The sequence below is a fragment of the Peromyscus maniculatus genome, chromosome 11 (assembly GCF_049852395.1).
Source record: "Peromyscus maniculatus bairdii isolate BWxNUB_F1_BW_parent chromosome 11, HU_Pman_BW_mat_3.1, whole genome shotgun sequence".
NCBI classification, from domain to species: domain Eukaryota; kingdom Metazoa; phylum Chordata; class Mammalia; order Rodentia; family Cricetidae; genus Peromyscus; species Peromyscus maniculatus.
Genome location: NC_134862.1, coordinates 95,999,201 through 96,018,745, shown reverse-complemented (window position 1 = coordinate 96,018,745; position 19,545 = coordinate 95,999,201). Strand labels below are relative to the sequence as shown.

The window sequence follows — 19,545 nt, the reverse complement described above, 5'->3', positions numbered from 1 at the left end:
TTCATTTTTATTTTATTAGTTTATTACCAGATTTTCATTCTCTCTTCCTGTCTACTGTTTTGGGATTTGGCTTATTCTTGTTTTTCCAATGCCTTAAGTTGCATTGTTAACTTATTAATTTGAAATCTCTCAAAATTTTTGATGTAGTCAATTAGTGATATAAATTCTCTCATATGACTGCCTTCATTATGTCCCATAGATTGTGGTGTTCATTTTCATTCATCTCTAGGAGCTGTAAAATTGCCTACCCTAGTTCTTCCTTGATCCACTCATGTTGTTCAGTAGTGTGTTGCTTAATCTCCATGAATCTGTGTACTTTCTGTGCTTTCTCTTCCTGTCAATAGCCTGCTATATTCCGTGTGATCAGAGAGAATTCAGGGTGTTTTTTTCAGCTTTTCTGTATTTATTGAGACTTTTTATGTCCTAATAAATGGTCAATTTAAAGACAGTTCCATGGGCTGCTGAGAGTCATGTATATTCTTTAGTAGAGTTAGATTTCTGTTAGGTCTGTTTGATTTATGATGTCTGTTGAGTTTTTGTCCAGATAGCCTGTTTAATGGTGAGAATGGATGGTAGAGTTACCTAATATTCATTATGTTTGGACTCATCTGTGGTTTCCAATCTAGTAGTATTTTTCCTTTATGAAATTGTGTCCACCTGTATTTGGTACATACAGGTTTAGAATTGTTATGTCCTCTTGGGGGATTGTCCTTTAATGAGTATTAAGTGGCTTTCCTTATTTTTTCTCTTCAACCATGGAATAGTCTATATAGTTTATTCTTATTGTACATTGCTCTAGAAATAGTCAAATAAAAATACCTTTCTTCCTTTTTATTTATGTATTTTTGGAGACTAGGTCTTCCTATGCTGCCTGTCTGATGGCCTGAAATCCTTGGCCCTCCTCTCAGCCTCCTGGGTATCCTAACCAGGCCATGTCCTATAGGTGTTCATTACCATGCCTGATTAAGGTAATAATTCTGTAGACAGCAGAAGCAGGGCAGGCTGCCCTTTTCTCTCTCCTTTTTAGAGCCCTTGGAGTTTGTGCCCTGATAGGACTTACAAGTATAAACTGTACAGGACAGTTTTCATACAAAATGATTTATTTTTTAAAATTGCCTTTTTCTATACTTTGCCATTATATAATTAATGTCATGTACTATATCAAATATTCCTTTTTAACACAACCTGAGAGCAGTTTGAAACTATAAAGACTATTGTAATATATAATTAATTTGATATTTTATTGTGAAATAAATGCATGTAACTTAGTCTTATCTTTTAAATTGTGATCATCTAGTCAGTGACATGTGTATTCATAGCTTTATGGTATAACAACTTAACTCATAAAGATAATTGTGGTTTTAAAACATTATTGTTCAAATCATAAAAATTATTTACTACATTGCTAGAGATTAAAGGCAATATTAATATATAGCTAACGATTCTAAATTTCTTACAAAGGATTAATTTTGATAGAACATTTAACTGAATAACAAGGAAAAGAATTTTTATTGACTTTAAAAGGAGTTAAAAAAAATCAACTCTCAGATTTCATTGTGTGTTGTTACAATAAATGCCAATTTGATCTTATTATAAAAGGAAAAAACTATATAAAAATGCCACTAATTTTAAACTAATAAAAGATTGCCATAACTGTTTGTATAGAATTTTCTTGCATTAGACAAATGCTTCTTCAATATATGTGAAAATATACCATTGCCTTGGTATTTCTCTTTGTGAGATATCCAAATCAATTGCAATCTAGGCATCACTTTTCACCTCAGTGTCAGAGAAAAGAGTGAAATATATGAATTCTTTCTCTTCAGAGCCTTAAACTTCAAATAAATAGACTTAGAGCTCTGAGTTATTCATGTAAAATTCTGTTAATTTTCATGACAATCATGAAAAATATAGTTGGTTTTAGTTTTTTATGGCAAAAAATAGGGGCTATTTTAGAAATCAGTGGTACCAATCTTATTGTTACCATTTACCTGAAAACAAAGCAAAGCATATACCTTCATAATTACTTAATAATAAATAACTTTAATGGTTAATCATGAACTCAGAGTGGCAGTGATGTGGAAAACAGCAAAGCTACTCTTAGCTGCCCTCTGAGTGTACACATCTTCTAAATCTTCCTTCTTACTGCATTTGCCAGTCACTTGGTAAAGTTAATGGCCACACATTACGAAATGATTATGAGCATGTGTTAGTTTAAAGGCTGTGCTTTTGAATCAGTTGGCTGTTTCTTTCTAGAAACTCATCTTTTCTTGATTTCTATCAAAATGTTTACCAACAAAGGAAAGCCTTATTTTTTGTTCCTGTAACACCATGTACCACACATAAAAGATGTAAGCTAAAACTGAAGGAGAATAGATAGCTGACCATTTCAAGTGAGAAAACGCTTAGTAGAAATTTATCCTCTGAAATTAAATAGGAGTGAAATAGAGGAAACTGGGATATGGATTTCAGACAGGAGTGGAGTGTTTCTAGCTGCCCTGGGCTGGAGTGATCGCATTACGGGAAGCTGGAGGTCAACTGGCCAGGAAGCACCTGGACTGAGGCAGTCTGGCATGGCAGGCTCAGGAGTGAAGTGTGCTGCATAGGTCCAGGTGCAAAGGCTAGGCACAGGGAGGACACTTGCGGAGAGGAGGACCTTCAGCCAGCAGTCAGAACTTCTTTCCCATGGGGTCACCAAGAAAGGAGCTGGGAAGGGAGCACGTGGGACACGGCAGAAGGGGGAGGGGCGACCAAGAGCTGAGGCACAAGAAAAGGAAATATGACAGCGTGTGTGTGTGTGTGTGTGTGTGTGTGTGTGTGTGTGTGTGTGTGTGTGAAAACATGACTTTATAGGCTGACTACAGAAGCAAATGTTATGCATGTTTGTCATTAAAAATATAACTTAAAATAGTTTGAGGTTCCATTTTGTTGTTTTTTCTTTTCTGGTTTTGGAAACCATTTCCCAGCACCCACTGGAGCTAGGGAAGTTCTAACTTTAAGCTCCAGTTGGTAGTACTTGGAGTAGGAGAAAGGCCAGATTCTCCTATACATGCTTTCAGGAAAACCGGAGAGCATTCGAATCTGTGCAGCCAGAAGGGACTGGACAGGCTCTGGCAGGAGCACTGAGGTTGAGAACAGTGGAGGAATCAGGCTGAGGGTAAGGAAAAGGGGCTGTTAGAACAGTGAGGGAGCCTTGATATTTGATTTGATGAACTTTGATTATTATCCTTTGCCCAGTACAAGAGTAGTTCTCAGTTATCTGACTCCCCATTACAAATTACTTCAAGAGATGCAGACAGACAGGTGAAGAGCCAGAGAAACAAAGCAATATGGACATATTCTTACCAGCAGTCATTATGCTGCTAGAGAAATGAAAGTTATGTGCTACATGCTTCGCCTTAGAACTTCATCACACTCACTCCTGGAAATAAAACCATTCAAGTGAGTTCATTACATCAATCAACCCAGGTAAGGTATGTTACCTTACATAACTGGGAATTTGTGAAGGTCTTTTTTTTTTAATCACTAAGGACTCAATAAAAGCATTAATTTGTAAAAATCAGTGTGATGAAGGTGTCTGAATGAAGTAAAAATAAGAAGTGGGTATGAAGAATTATAGTATTGGGGGAAAGACCTGACCACGCTCAGGGAATGACCAGAAAGGATGGATAAAGTAAGGGACTCTGTCTTCAAAGTAAAATAGATAAGCACAGCCACTGTGGACCCAAGGCTTACACAGCCACAGCCACTGTGGACCCAAGGCTTACACAGCACAGCCACTGTGGACCCAAGGCTTACACAGCCACAGCCACTGTGGAGCTGAGGGCTCAGATGCTTCTCAGAAGCAGCATGATGTTCAGAGCCTTGCTGCTCAGTTGTTTCCTGAGCAGAACCAGTGACCAGCAAATTAGAAAAGATGACTGTTATACATCACAAACATGACCACTTTGGTCGAGTTTTTCGAAATAAAAAGTATACTTGAGTATCAGCCACGCAGAAGACAAATAAGCACATTTTCAAAAGGAATATGTGTTCCATAGGCAGATCTCACAAGTGATACGGCAAAGGCCACAGGAAGTTAACATGTCCAAGTGCTGTCCTTTGATCTGGGAGAATCTTTCTTGTCCTATAACTGGGGTATCAGTCTTCTTTCCCTGTTCTTCCTCCCAGCTCCCTTCATTCGCTTCTAGAGTTGACCATTAGAGAATGGGTGGCAGAGCTGCATTATAGTGGGACAGTGTACTCTTCCTATGGGTAGTCATTATGACAGAGCTATCACTTTCCTATTGAAAATGAACTTGCTGTCTCAATAATAAAGGGATAGAAGAGTGGAAAATTGTAAGGGAAATAAAAATTTTGTTTGCTGGAAAGTTGCAATAGCTTTTAGTTTTCCTTATAGGGGCTGCTACCATATCCTTTGCTTATCCAACTGCATGGAAACATGAACATGACAATGTTTTTCAGACTAGAAAAACAAAGATAAACTGAAATTTTATGAAAATATGAAATGTCTACCTACATCTCTGAGATTGTATATAGACGTACACAGTTCAAATACAATTTCTGAATTTTTTAAAGATGAAATATATAATAAAATGTAACATTTTAATCATTTTAACTTTACTATTCAAAGGCATTCATATTTTTAAAAATATTTTATTTTTAATTATGTGTATATATGTATATTAGTGATTATGTTCACGTGAGTGCCTGTACAGGACAGAAGAGGGTGTTTGATCACGTGAACCTGGAATTACAAACTCAGATCCTCTGGAAGACCAGTATGGGTTCCTAATATCTGAGCCATCTATCTGGACTCATTCATTTTACTTTTATGTAGCCATCTCTATTCTGTCTCCAGAACATTTCCTAAATAGTTACCAGCCAGCACTTCCGCAGGTAACTGATTAACCACTGTCCGGGCGTCTGTCTCTGATCAACTCTTCTAGGTTTGGCATTTTAAGGGAGACACTGGTATCTGATGCTGTTTGGAGGTTATTTTCAAAAGCTTCCAGACTAGGCAATCTGGGACGCCACATAGAATCCATTAGTGGCTCACATAAGAATAGGAATTTTGTAATCTAGGAGACTTTTATTGTTGGCCAAGAACTTGAGACATAGGCTTGAAAATCAAGCTTCCTTGATCCTTTGGGGGTGACAGGTCTTAGATATGGAGTAACAGAAATTAGGTTAGGGACGGTCATATATTTTCTGGGAATTCAGGCCCTGCCTCCTCCTGCTCCTTTAAACAAGGTGTTTTCCACCCTTCTTCAAGGTAGCTGTCTACTGTCAGAGCCGCTTAGCCTGTAGGCAAGATTATAATGAAATAAGGCTATCCGCTGATCAGTCTGGCTGCCATCTTACAACAAGCCAGCTCTGGACAATTCATGTGATGATGCTCCACATGCAGGCATCCTGTTCTAAAAGATAAACAAGAGTGGGCACGTAAGCAGGCTCAGGGTAGCACTGCCTTTGAAGTACAGACTTTACAATTGTCAGGCCAGAGGCCACTTCTCCCTGCGTTAATTCATAAAAATTTCATCCTTTTATGCAGTTAAATGTATAACTCCACACACACACAACCTGTTCAACACTGCTGTGAGTCTTTCCTATCAACTATATCCCCAGAGCCTTAATTACTTTATCTCTTTAGACCTTCACAACAGCTTAATGAAGCATATAATACCTTTTTAAAGGATGGGAGTCTAGACCAGGAGACTTACAGAAACTTTTTTCAAAGTCACACAGATGATAAAGTCGAGGGCCAGTGGGTAAGGTGCTTGCCACCAAGTGTGATGGCCCGAGTTGTATATCCTTGGGCCACAGGAGAGAACTGACTTCTCCCATAGGTGGTCCTCTGACCTCCACATGAACCCACACATAAAAGTCACTTAAAAAACAAATAAAGTCATAGTTTAAACTTGTCTGAAGTTCAAAAGCTCATACACTACTTTAAAATAGCACTCATATATACTGGCAAGAACAGCTTTTTCTGATTGAAACTTTTTGGAAGACATAGTTTCCAGTAATAGTTATTTTATGAGGCAAGAATTGTTTTGTGTCAGCAATATTAATGTTGAAAAAATAGATATGTAAATGCTTTTACTGTTAGTTTTACTCTTGTGAGCTCTGTGAATTTTTTATTTTTAGTTAAAAGAAAATCTATTATTTGAAAACCCATGTATAGAAATACACACATATATGCATTTCATGGTAATGTCAGCTTCAGCAAGATTTGATAAATACAACATGAAATCAAGTACTTTAATTCATCTCAAATGACAGGAATTATGCCACATTTGCTTTAAGGAAGATAGAGAAGTTAAAGGCAGTAATGTAAACAACACATCGCAGCCCACTGTCTTTTAATTGCTCAGACTGTTGAGGAATCATATATCCCTGCAACTCTTCACAGTTTGCTCTGGATCCGACCAGGCTGTGGTGATAAATTATGTACCCTAATAAACTTGCCTGAGGATCAGAGGACAGAGTACCCACTAGATTAGACATAGAGGTCAGGCAATGGTGGCACAACCTTTAATCCTATCACTTGGGAGGCCGAGATCCATCTGGATCTCTGTGCATTCAAGGCCACACTGGGCTACATGAGATTGATCCAGTATAGAAGAGAAGCAGAACCAGGCAGTGGTGGCACACACCTTTAATCCCAGCACTTGAGATCTCATGTCTTTGCTTGAGAAGCACACAGGCCTTTAATCCCAGGAAGTAATATGGCAGGGCAGAAAAGGTATATAAGGCGTGAGGAACAGGAACTCACTCTCTTTGCACTGAGGATTTCGTAGAGGTAAGAACTAGGGCCTGGCTGTTCTGCTTCTCTGATCTTTCAGCTTTCACCCTGATACCTGGCTCTGGGTTTTTTATTAAAAGACCATCTAAGATTCGAACAACACCAAGCAACTCACACAGGCTAATTATAGGAAAGCCCCTTGTATGTATTCTTGTCTGTCATGAGGAAGAAGTGCCTATGATAGAGGACTGAGTTTATCTTTTTATTTTTTTCTGTCCAGAAAATGTAATACTCATAAGCTAGGGTAAAATTCTATTAGTTGCATAACTTCTGATTGGAGAAAAAATGCGTGAGGTTGTGTATCATAAAGGGGAGTTCTTGAGAAGAACCACACCTTACGCTGGCTGTTCTGCAAGGCTGGTTAACTGGTCGGAATGGCAGAGGCTGTGACATTGCAGGTCCAGAGCATAGTTACAATTTGTCTTGGCATCTTCAGACTCCTTAATAATCATTCTTTGCCCACCTCTGTGTCTGAACTAACATCCTTTTGACTAACATATAAAACCTTTCAGAGTATGTCAAAAAGCCTCTGGTATCCACCAACCAAAGGCTAAGGGTGCAGTGGAAGACCTGAGGCCTGTAGCGATGATTTCCCTGCTTTGCTGTTACCCTCCTACCTGAGGAATCCACCAATGATTTCTAAAAGTGTATAGCTTTATGACTCTCTTTGTTCTGTAACTATTAAAACTTCATCAAGTTGTTACCACATTGGAACATGGAATTTGAGGTAACCTAAATCTGGGTTACTAAGCTATGGTCAATCATATTTGTCTCCAGAGTAAACTAACTCTTTGCTTTGAGGTGAGAGTTGTGTTTTTGTGTCAACAATTTTATGTTGAAAAAAAAAAATATATATATGTAAATGCTTTACTGTTAATTGTACTGTTGTAAGCTCTCTGATTTTTTTACTTTTAATTAAAAGACAGCAGATAGGGAAATTTTAATTAAGACAGTGATTTCATTAAAATAAGAACCATTGCTAAATGCTTCTTTATATAGTGTAGATTTGGGTATTAATAGAGAGAGTGTCTTTCTTAGAAAGAAACTAAGAGTTTAGGAAATATTCACTCTACCAAGGGATTTGCTGTAATGTGGTATCATTATATTTGTGATTTTATGGAGGTAAAATGAATACTAAATGAAACAAAATTCCCAAGGCTGACTCAGGAGGCAGCTAAGCACATAGCATCTCACATAGATGGTTGGAAGGCACAATTTTGCCCCATCACTGCATCCGTATCCTTGAACGGTTTCGACTGAAGACAGCATTTCTTTGAATTTTTCATTAAACCCGACGTCTTGAAATATGAATTCCTTTTATGTTCCTGTGAGTTTTGGCTAAGAGAACCCTAGTGAATAAATCATACCATACGATGTGTCACCAGCACTTGTGAATATTTCTGCTTTGTTATTCTATTCTCAGTAGAGCACCATTGATTATCAAACTCAGCGGAGAGCATTTTATGATCATATATCTCCATTAGCTCTGAGTTTGACTACCATAGATTTTTCTGGTTAAGCTTGCATTATGTATTAGGAAGCCTATCTCTTCAATACAAAGTTTGATTTCATTTTCTAAGCCCAGAACTCTTATTATGTATTATGTATAAAGATTCTTATCCTTTATATGTAAAAATAGGCTGCACTGTCTTTGTATAACTGAAATCTATGCCATCTTTTCTTTTTTTCTTGATTCACAGGCAGCGTATTATAATATGAAGATGAATCTCTACAATGAAATGGCTGTCAGGGTAAATATTTCTTCACTTGTTAAACAAATGAAAAGTCAATTGTGCCCTGAATTCCCTTTTAATAAAACGAGCAAAGCAGAGTAATGCAAATTTGATTGATATGCTAATGGGAAGGTGGGGAAGGAACACTAGTTAAAAAGTTAGTGATACTAAACACATGGCAGCATTGAAAATTAGAGTAAAATGTAAACCACAAAGTTATAAATGCCTATGCTTTATGATGTCAGAGATTTCTGAGCCATAGCTGAAGAAAAACCACAAATATTAATGAAGTAATGCATCAGTGTCGATAGGTCATGTGATATATTATGGCAAATAGATGAACATGGCTCTGAGATCTAAGAATCCTGTCTCATATAAGGTAATTAAAAATTATTCATGTGATTTAACAGTAATAAAGTTTGTTTCTGGTGTAGATATTTTTCTATCATTTCTTGTGTTTATTTTTATGTGCTGAATATCTAATAGAAAGACGACTTTAGGTCTGATGATATGACTTACATGGTAAAATGTTTGACTTACAAGCATGAGGAACTGAGTTCTGATCCCCAGAACTATTGTGACCAACTGAGCATGGTGGTGGTTCTTTTCTATAACCCCAGTGCTGGCAGGGTGGAGACAGGCTGACCCTAAAGTTCATTAGGCAGCCAGCATAGCCAATTGATGAGCTTTGGGTTCACTGAGACACCTTGTCTCAAAAAGAGGTGGGGTGCAGAAAGAGTGATGAAACCCCAACATCTATCTCTAGCCTCCATGTGAATGCTCACCTTCACACACCTGTACTTACAGGGACACACACACACACACACACACACACACACACACACACACACACACAACTGAACATAGCCACTGTATGCTTGATTTTGGCGATAAGTGGAAAAAATTTATTCCTTTTATTTAAAACAATGTAGTTATAGCTTAATTGATAAATTATTATAAATAGGGAAATTTCTCAGTTGAATTTTATTACTGCTTCTAAGACATACATTGCCTAATTACCTTCTATTTGATTAATATTAATTCTTACTTCTGCAGAGAACACATTTTGCTTTGGGCCAGGCAAGGTGGCAAATTCTTTTGTAAAGCCATGCACTGAATGAGAGCACCTGGTTAACATTTCTTCTGAATCTGTATGCTGCTCTTGGAAAGGTTGCTGTCTTCTATGTGGAGGTCATGGAGCCTGAACCAGGCCTTCTCTAGTTACTGTGCATCTTCGTGTTCCCCTGGAGCTGGTGAGAACCCAGACAAGAGGAAGATGTGGCATTAGCCGGAGACAAGAACTCCAAGTGTAGGATGCCATTAACCTTTCTCAGGAGCATCCACACAAGAAAGCACTATTTTCTTTCTTCATGCCATACACTAATCTGAGAATGTATGGGTTTCCATTCTCTGTGCAGTGCTACCATAGACTCAAACATGGAGACTTTCAGATTCTTATCTGCTTACTTCATGTCAGATGTGTCTCTAAAGTAATAATTAACAATTTCTTGAGAACCTAAAACAGTTGTTCTTAAAAAAGAAAGAAAGAAAGAAAGAAAGAAAGAAAGAAAGAAAGAAAGAAAGAAAGAAAGAAAGAAAGAAAGAAAGGAAGGAAGGAAGGAAAGAAAGAAAGAAAGAAAGAAAGAAAGAAAGAAAGAAAGAAAGAAAGAAAGAAAGAAAGAAAGAAAGAAAGAAAGAGTCTCACATAGCTTTTACTATGTAGTCAAGGCTGGCCTTGAACTCCTGATCCTCTTGCTCTAACGTCCAGAGTGCTAGCATTACAGATGTGAAACACCATGCTCCACTGGAGAGTGCCCAGAGCCTTAGATATCTCTGTAGACCCCAGAGGGATGATGACAGATCTTCTGCCCCATCCTACTAACCCTTAGTAACTAAAGAGAAGCCCAGACGACAGGGATGGAATAACACATACTTGTGTCTTTTATTTAGCCCCAGATCTTCATAATGAATTCTATTCTGACTGAACTGAGGTTCCCTTAACCTGGAAAAGAACTGTGTAAGAAGCTAACATGGATATGGCCATTAGAAGGCACCTATATCTTCAGCATCATACTAAAAGTGTGATCCATTGTCAATTTGCCTTTGAAATGAATTGGTGGGAAATGTTGAGGTTCTCTCTGGAGTTTTGTAATCCCAGGGATCAAACACGTTAGGAAAAAAAAAGTCTTTGTGCTTGTTTGCATGTAGAGAAGAGCATGCACATCCTTCCACCCTGACGTGGATGAGACACATGGATGGTTGGTGTCAAGCTTCTTCGTCTGTGGCAAGGCCAAGTTTAACATATCCCTGATAAAATCACCCCTTTCTTAAAATCTCCCAACTTACCTCTTTGTACTCACTGATCATGACAACAAAGCATTTATCATCCAATTACCCTTAGCCTGATTCTTCCCTCAGGTCCCTGACGTGACCTACACCATCTCCTTAATCTCCCAAGAAGAAGCTGGCTGTGGATAAAGTGTGGATAAAGTGCTGTGGTGTAGATAAAGAAAAGTGGTGTAGATATTTTTCTGTGGATAAAGTGCTGTCAAGTGATATTCTGCTCTGTTGTGCCACCCTTTGTCCTACGTGCCCATATCAGGTGTCCTCCAGCCGTGTTCACACTGTCCATAAAGGAAAAGCTCTCAGCACACTTGCAAATCTTCCCACCCACACCATCTTCCAGTGGTAGCTCTTTACCTCTGTCAACTGCTGGGATCATCTTTCTTCATCACTGCAGTAGTGCTTTGTTACTGTTTATGGTTTTAGCTTTACTGGGGATAAAACCTTAGGCCTTTGCATACCCAGAGCACATGTACCTGACTCTCTCCTGAATCCTCAGTCCTCTCTGTAGTCTTTAAGCTCCAGAGTCTCAGCTCCCCAAGCTGTCCTTCAACTCACTCTAGCTACAGTAGGTCTTGAGGAATTGAAAAAGCCTTCTTCTTTCTCTTCTCCAAAAATTGTTATACAGACAATAATCTTTTCAAATAAAGCCTCTCTTTGAGAAATCTGGATTCTTTCTCTGCATCATAGTTTTGGGGGTGAGCCCAGAGAATGATGCAAGCCAGGCAGCATTCTACCATAAGCTATACTATATCCCCTACCTCTTTTTCTATAGGCATGACTTCCCAAGAGGGAAGATTGAAGTGTGAGTGCAGTGGGAATTAAGAGAAGAGAGAGGCTATTGGGACATTACCTAGAGTCTGAAATGGTTTACTAAAGACACTCAGGGATTTCTCTGAGGATTACTATAGAAAATTTGTAATAAAAACATCTCTCTACATACCTCATGGCACAGGCCTATAATCTCAGTGAGCTAAAAAGCCAAGGCAGGAGGATCACAAATTTAAGGCCAGCCTGAAGAATTTAGTGAGATTCTGTCTCAAAAGTAAAAAAACAGCTGGGGGTATAATTCAGTAATGGAGTACTTACTTAGTATTCAATGAGACATAGATTCAGTCCCTAGTAAAACACAAACACACACACACACACACACACACACACACACACACACAAACACACACACACACACACACACACACACACACACACACACACACACAGACACCTCTACAAGAAGTTTAAAGACTCCCTTCAGAGGCTTTAGATGAGTTCACTTTGTCACAGGTAGGAACAAGGCTAACTTGTGTAGAGGCTGTAAATAATCCTCTAACAAATAATGATTTTCAAGATTAGCTGATCACATCAAGCAGTGACCAGAACTGAATTTACTTAGAAGTGGGTTTTCTACTGGTGATACTTTAGAAACTTTGCTAACCTGACAAATGTTAGTCATAGTCAGATGCTGGTGGAGCAGAGCAGTTGTAGACTTATTTGCAGCCAGTACTAAGAAAGTGGTCATACTCTTCTAATGAAGAACAAAGTGCATGAATATCCTTTTGCTTCCTGTAATAGATATTAACATCCTAACTTGCTGTAATTTTAAGGGATCACCTTTTTTTCTGCAGGATTTACGATCCCCTTTTCCCCGTAGACTCAATCACTCTCTGAATTTTTATTTCTCTACTTCACCATAGACATGTTTTTCCATTAAAACTGGTAACATTTTATTATTCTTCCTAGTTTACATACTAGCCCACACCACAGCTATGTTGGAAGTCCCTTGGGGCCCAGAGATGGACCCTTCATTCTTCAGTTTCCAATGCTTGACTTATGGAAGGTGCTTAAATAAATATCTCAGGACAATCAGTCAACGCTGTCCCTCCCTATTATTCATTCCTATGCATAGAATTTTAAAAAGGAAGTCCTTTGCCTTAAATAAGTTTTCTCTACATCACTAAAGACTGAGCACCCTTGTTAGGAGAGGTCATTTTTGCTTTTGCTGGGGATATTTAAGATGTTTAAATTCCGTGTGTAGGCACTATGGTAGGGATGGACTAGACGACAAATGTAATTGATTGTTTCCTGAAGAATCCCTTTTGTCCTGGAACACTTGTATGGTGATTTCTCCATCAGCTGTCATCACTTAGCAAAGCGACCAGGGCTGGAAGAGGGCCAGCAGACTCTTATTTGGAGTGATTTGTCTTGATTTTAGCACCCAATCACTTCAGTTCAGATTGAAGTGCTTGCTTTATGGAAAATAATAGCAGAACTGCAAGTTGAGCACTAAAAATGACTTTAAACAGATTTGCAAAGTACTATAACTTTGGTGACTCACTCTTACAGTTATGAATTAATATGTCACAGTATCAATTGTTGTTTCTTTTCTTTCATGTCTAAAACATGACGAGTGTAAGAAAAGTTATATAGTGACTTTACTTAACAGTGGTTAAATATGTCATATATAAAGCTTCATCTCAGTCCTTTAGACTACTTATAATTCTGTTCGTATTTATTGTGCCATGCAGTAAGCATGATTTACAGAAACAACTTTGGCGATTAAAAAGACATACATTACTAAATTAGGAGAAGGATACTGCCGTGTCCTAGACTGGAAATGGTGTTATGTTCCTGTGGCTACAGAGTGAAGAGCATAGTCTTAGTCACACAAAGAAAGGTTCCTCAAGATAGGAAGGGACTGTGTTAGACAGTGTCAAGTGTGGGCCTCGTGATGCTTCCATTACCAAGCAGAGGTATGGCTCTTCACTCTTGTTACTACAGTTACCAAGCAAAGCACTTCCATGGACTCAGAGAGAAGGAAGGGTGAGCAGAGCTGAGGATGAGTGTGTGTTGCCGTGTTCTAATGGTGTACACCAGGGCATTGGAACCTGGGAGGACATTGTCAGCGGGTCTCTTTTCCAGGCCTCCTTCACTTCTATTTTAGGAAAAAAGACTTTTGTTCCTCTTCCATTGACATTCAGATTTATGGATTTGGGGGAATAAAGATAAACGTAGTGGAGGCAAATCTTTTCTGTGGGCAGATGGCTTTTGATGTACCAAGGTTTTCCATTTGTTTCAGTGCTTAAAATAAACATTATTTATAAGACCACTTACGATGTGATGGTACTTAATGAGGAATATGCATCACTGATCTGACTAGCTTAAGAGGTCATTTAGAACTTGCCGGTTAACAAGATGTAATCTGCTGAGCACACAATGACTTTGTTTAAAATTATCTATTCAGAGCTGATCAATGACAATAATTGTTTTATTCCAATCACTTATGAAAGTTGCTAATTACTTTGAAGGGCATGAATACTAGCCATTTTTGGGTTTGTTTTATTTCAGTTTTTTTTTTTTAAGTTGTCACCCATTCACCTTGAAATTTAGAAAAACAATGTTGTAAGATTTACTCTGGCTCTTGAATATGCTTTATTTTAAAAAAAATTGTCTATTCACTGGGACTGGAATTCCAACAGGAAATATATAAAATACCCCATTTCAGCTGTGCTCATATAGGTAAAGATAGCAGCAACCTTACCTACATGACATGCCTATACTAACCAACAACTGTTCTGCTAACCTCCCCACTAAGAAAACGTGTGTCTTTAAAACTAAAGGAACACTTTCTTTCTCCTTATAATGCTCACATAAGGTAATAGTGCAGTAAGTGTGGACTTCATAGCACGTCATACATACTTTTGTATCCTGACTGCCAATGCTTCTGTAATGGATAGATGAGCTTGAATAAATTACTCCACCTCGGTTTCTTCAAGTTTAATATGAGACCATACCTTGTTCACAAGGAGTGTGTGAATGGAATCTGTTAGTGTTATACTTGGCAAAGTGTGAAGCACAATGCATTTCAGCCTGTTCACTTCCCTAACAGTTGTTCTCTTTGCTCAGCCAAGGCTCAGTTCCTTCCATCTCCTCTATACACTCATTTTATACAAAGCCACTTAAGGAGTGATGATTTACTGTGATGGCTAGTTTAATGTCAACTGGACACAAGCTAAAGTAATCGGAGAAGGGGGGTCTCCTTAAGATCAAGCTACAGGCAAGCCTATAGAATATTTTCTTGATTAGTGATTGATGGAGGAGGGCCCAGCCCATTGTGGATGGTGCCACACCTAGGCTGTTGGTCCTGGATTCTGTAACAAAGCAGGCAAAACAAGCCATGACAAGCAAGTCAGTAAGCAGTATTCCTTCAAGGCCTCTGCAATAGCTCCTGCCTCCAGGTTCCTGCCCTGTTTGTGTTCCTGTCCTGACTTCCGTTAGTGACAGACTGCAATATGGAAGTGTAAGCCAAGTAAATTCTTTCCTTCCCAACTTGCTTTTGATGGTGGTAATTCATCACAGCAATAGTAACCCTACCTGGACTTTACTATGGATGAGTTTTAATTTTTATCTTAACCATCACTTACTATATCCTTTAGTATGGGATATGTACCAAGAATATCAGAATCTCGGGAGGTTCCACTTGAGCCTGTGTGCATGAGGTTAGTACTGTTTCAAGGACTTGCTAGAGTTGGAAAAGAAGGATCATGGGCCATTGGTGGCCTTACCCCAGGAATCCCTTTCAGGGTTAGCTCAGGTGACTCAGCAGATTTCTGTTTGTCCACACAGGTGCTTTTCTTAGAAATGGTCTCAGTGTCTTCTCTGCCATACACAGACAATTACCCACCACACTCACTCCTGGAGAACATTTCAGATGTCTGCTAAAATTTTAATTTTATTTGAATTTAGTTAATATTTTCAGGCATGAGCTGTCCTCAGCACCATCACTGCATGGCTTTTTTCTTGCTAAGCATGCATTTCCTGCAGTGCCTACTTGCAAATGTCCTCTTATTTTATACCGGTGTTGCTATGTAAACAGATAAAGAGTGTGCTGTCCAACCACCCATGTGACCTTAGGCACTTATCGGACCTCATTAAGCATCAATTCTCTCTTCTTTCAAATGAGCCTTATAATCTATATCTCAGAATGAAGTCAGAACATTAAATTAGATGAAACAAGGAAATGCTCTCCTATTTGCATGTAATATTTATAAATGTATGCTTTGATTTGTTTCTCTGTTTCATTAGAAAGGGATTTGTACCAATTTCTCCATATTGTCAGACATTATATGATTTTAGTTAAATTATGAAGACTTTCTAAATTGAATATCATATCATTTTATGACAATCTTTTTTAATTTAAAGAACTTATCTCTAAAATGAGATCATCTGAGGAGTTTGAGAGACTCGGAGCTGAGAACTCTTGCCGCTCTTCCCGGGGAAGTTGGGCTCTGAGCACCCACCCATGTCAGGGGGCTCACACCTCATGTGACTCCAGCTCTGGGGGATCGGACACCCTCTGGCTTCGACAAGCACTGCACTCAGTTGCAGCCGCTCCTATAGTTAAAATATTACTACAGAGAAAAGTTAATTAACGTAAATTGAAAAACCATTTATTGACAAGCTCCCAATGTAGCTACATCTCCTTGAAGTGCTGCTTCACTCTGGTTTTTAGAGTTTATGTGTCTGGTTCAGTATACTCATGTAGAATGATTGTGAAAATCTTTTAGATGACTTTTTAAATGACAAAGAAAAATATTTTCAGACAGCATCACTGTTTATTCAGTATCAATTCAACATTCCACTTAACATGCCTATTAGGCTTAATATCCTTTAGCTAAAAAACAAAACAAAAATATTGTTGGAAGGCCATGATTCTCAATGTCTCCTTCCATTATTTTAAATAAGTTCAGAATTTGTTGTCCTACAAAATTGATATCATACCTTACATTTTAGTTTGAATTGTCCTGAAAACTGGTGAATATATTACCAAAGGAGACAATTCTCATGATGACTGGGAGTTTATGAGATAGCCAGGAGCATACTAAGTATGTTACTTCTTTATCTCACAACAGTGAAGGTATGTCTTTTGGTAAAAATAAACTGTTTGGATTTCTGTGGAATATATTTAGAGAAGATAGCTTCAAAAGAAGTCCCATTGGTTGAAAATTGTGATTCATTTATTTTCCAATCTGTTTGTAATGACTAGAAGAATAGACTTGCCATTGCTCCAGCTTAATTACTAAAGCTATCACTAATAGCTGAATAATTATAAGAAAAACTATATAACCTGTTTTTGTGTCATTTTCTATGAATGAGATAAAGATAGTATTTTTCACATAGAAGTGTTCTGAAGATAAAATAACGTAAGTAAAACACTAGGATACCACCTGATACCCGAGAAGTCAACAAAGAACAGCTATTAACATTATTAGAATAGCATTAGAAAGTCATGATCACGACTCAGTACAGTACCAGGCATAGTTCCCAATCCCTGACAGCCCAGCACTTGGGAGACTGAGACCAGAGTTTGAATTCCACAGACAGCCTGGCTTCTATAGTGAGTCTCAGGCCAGCCTAGGAACTGTTCACTTTGAATAGCGCTACTAGGAAGGCGCTATTCAAAGTGAAAAGTAAATGCAACCTTATCTGTCAGTTTTTTTTCCCCTTTGGTGGTACTAGAAATTTGAACCTAGGGCCTTATAATATTGTGACAACAATTAAAGAAAAGGCAATGAACTTCAAAGAGAACAGGGTTTAGGGGGAGTAAAGAGAAGGAGAAATAACATAATTATGATGCCAAAAAAATAAAGTTAAAAAATAAATAAAAGAACAAAAATAGCATTTTATTTGAAGACAGGCTCGTTTACCAGCTTACTTCAATTAGGCCTAATCCAGGCTACAGTGCAGTTAGTAGTTGCATTAGTCATTCTTTTTGTTGCCGTGACCAAATAACTAAGGAAGCAACTTCCTAGCTGGAAGATGGTTCAGTGGCTAAAGAGTGTAGGCATATAGACATGAGGATAGATGGGGCTTTGGATCCCCAGTGGCTGTATATGAGCGGTGCCAATGGTGGCCTGCACCTACAATCCCAGTGCTTAAGAGGGAGAGATAGAGTATGGGGCAAGCTGCCTAGTTAGATTTCCCAAACCAGCAAGATCTGGCTGCAGCTAGAGAAGCTGCCTAAGTAAATAATGGGGACGGTGATCAAGAAAATATCTGACTTCAACCTCTGGCCTTCACATATGTTCACACATGCACCTACACACATGAGACATGCCAATGCACATGCATACACACACCACACACACAGCTATACATACAAATTGCAATAGCAGATTGTAAATTTTATCTTTGCAGTATCGTGTAACAAATATATTGGTACTACTTACATTTACAACTAATGTACTAGCTTTTCATAGAAAGCCCCAAGACACTTTGTGTGTTTTTATTTTTTTAAATGTATACAATATATTTTGATCATATGCTTTCCCTTCCCCAAATCATCCTCTGTAGTATTGTATTCCCCCAAATATTGTGCATGCTAATAAACTTATCTGGGGTCAGAGACAGAATAGCCACAATATTAAACATAGAGGATAGGCAGTGGTAGCACAGGCCTTTAATCCTAGCATTTCAGAGGCAGAAATCCATGTTTCAAGGATACAGACAGGCATGGTTACTCATCATGCCTTTAATCCCAGAAAGCAAGCCTTTAATCCCAGGGAGTGGTGGTAGAAAGCAGAAAGGTATATAAGGCGTGAAGACCAGAAACTAGAAGCATTTGGCTGGTTAAGATTTTGGCAGGTTAAGCATTCAGGCTTTTGAGCAGCAGTTCAGCTGAGAGCCATTGGGATGAGGACACAGAAGCTTCCAGTCTGAGGAAACAAGATCAGCTGAGAAGTTGGCCAGGTGAGGTTAGCTGTGGCTTGTTCTGTTTCTCTGATCTTCCAGTGTTCACCCCAATAACTTGCCTCAGGTTTGATTTTATTAATAAGAACTTTTAAGATTCATGCTACAATCCTCACCTCAAAAAAAAGAAAGAAAAAGAAAATCAAAATATACAAAATTTTTTTAAAGATTTTTTTTAAAAGAAAATCAATGAAAGCACACAAAAATCCCTGGAATCCATTGCGTATTGGCCAGCTACTGCTGAGCATGGGACCTGCCCTGGAGTATGGTTGATAGACCCAGTGGTACTCTATTAAAGGAGCTAAGTTTCCCTCTCCATGCAGTTATCAATTGCAGGTAGTTAGGGATGAGAGTTTGTGTCAACAACCCATTCTCAGTGCTGGGATTTTGTCTGTGTTGACCCTGTTCAGGTCTTGTACATGCTGTCACAATCTCTGTGTGTTCATTTGTGTATCAGTCTCCCTGTGTCTAGAAGCTGCCATTTCCATTAAGACATCTACCACCTCTGACTTTTCAAATCTTTTTACCTCCACTTCCACATAGATTTCTGAGCCCTAGGAGAGAGGTTTGATAGAGACGACCCATTTAAGGCTGAGTGTCCCAAAGTCTGTCACTCTCTATACATTATCCAGTTGTGGGTCTCTGCATTAATTTCCATCTACTGCAAGAAGATTGTCTCATGAGAGTTTAGTGAGGTCTAACAGTGTGTCTTAGAAGTTATTTTATGTTAGGTTCCCTTAGCAGAATAAAAGTAATAAGTTTTCCCTAAAGCTCATGAACTATCCAGTCTCAGGTTCTTTGCCCCTTTAGCAATGTCAGATATGGGTTCCATCTCATGGTGTGAGTCTTAAATTCAATCAAAAGGTTTGTTACTCCTATTACATTTGTGACACAATCACACCAGTATATCTTGCA

General features: G+C 38.4%; 1 protein-coding gene across 1 annotated transcript in view; it reads left to right on the top strand.

Moving 5' to 3' along the window:
• Spata17 (spermatogenesis associated 17) overlaps positions 1-19,545 on the top strand; it is a 177,154-nt gene that overhangs the window by 33,277 nt on the left and 124,332 nt on the right. Inside the window, 1 exon segment of the mRNA XM_042258816.2 lies at positions 8,509-8,559. Coding sequence (XP_042114750.2) covers positions 8,509-8,559 — 51 coding nt within the window.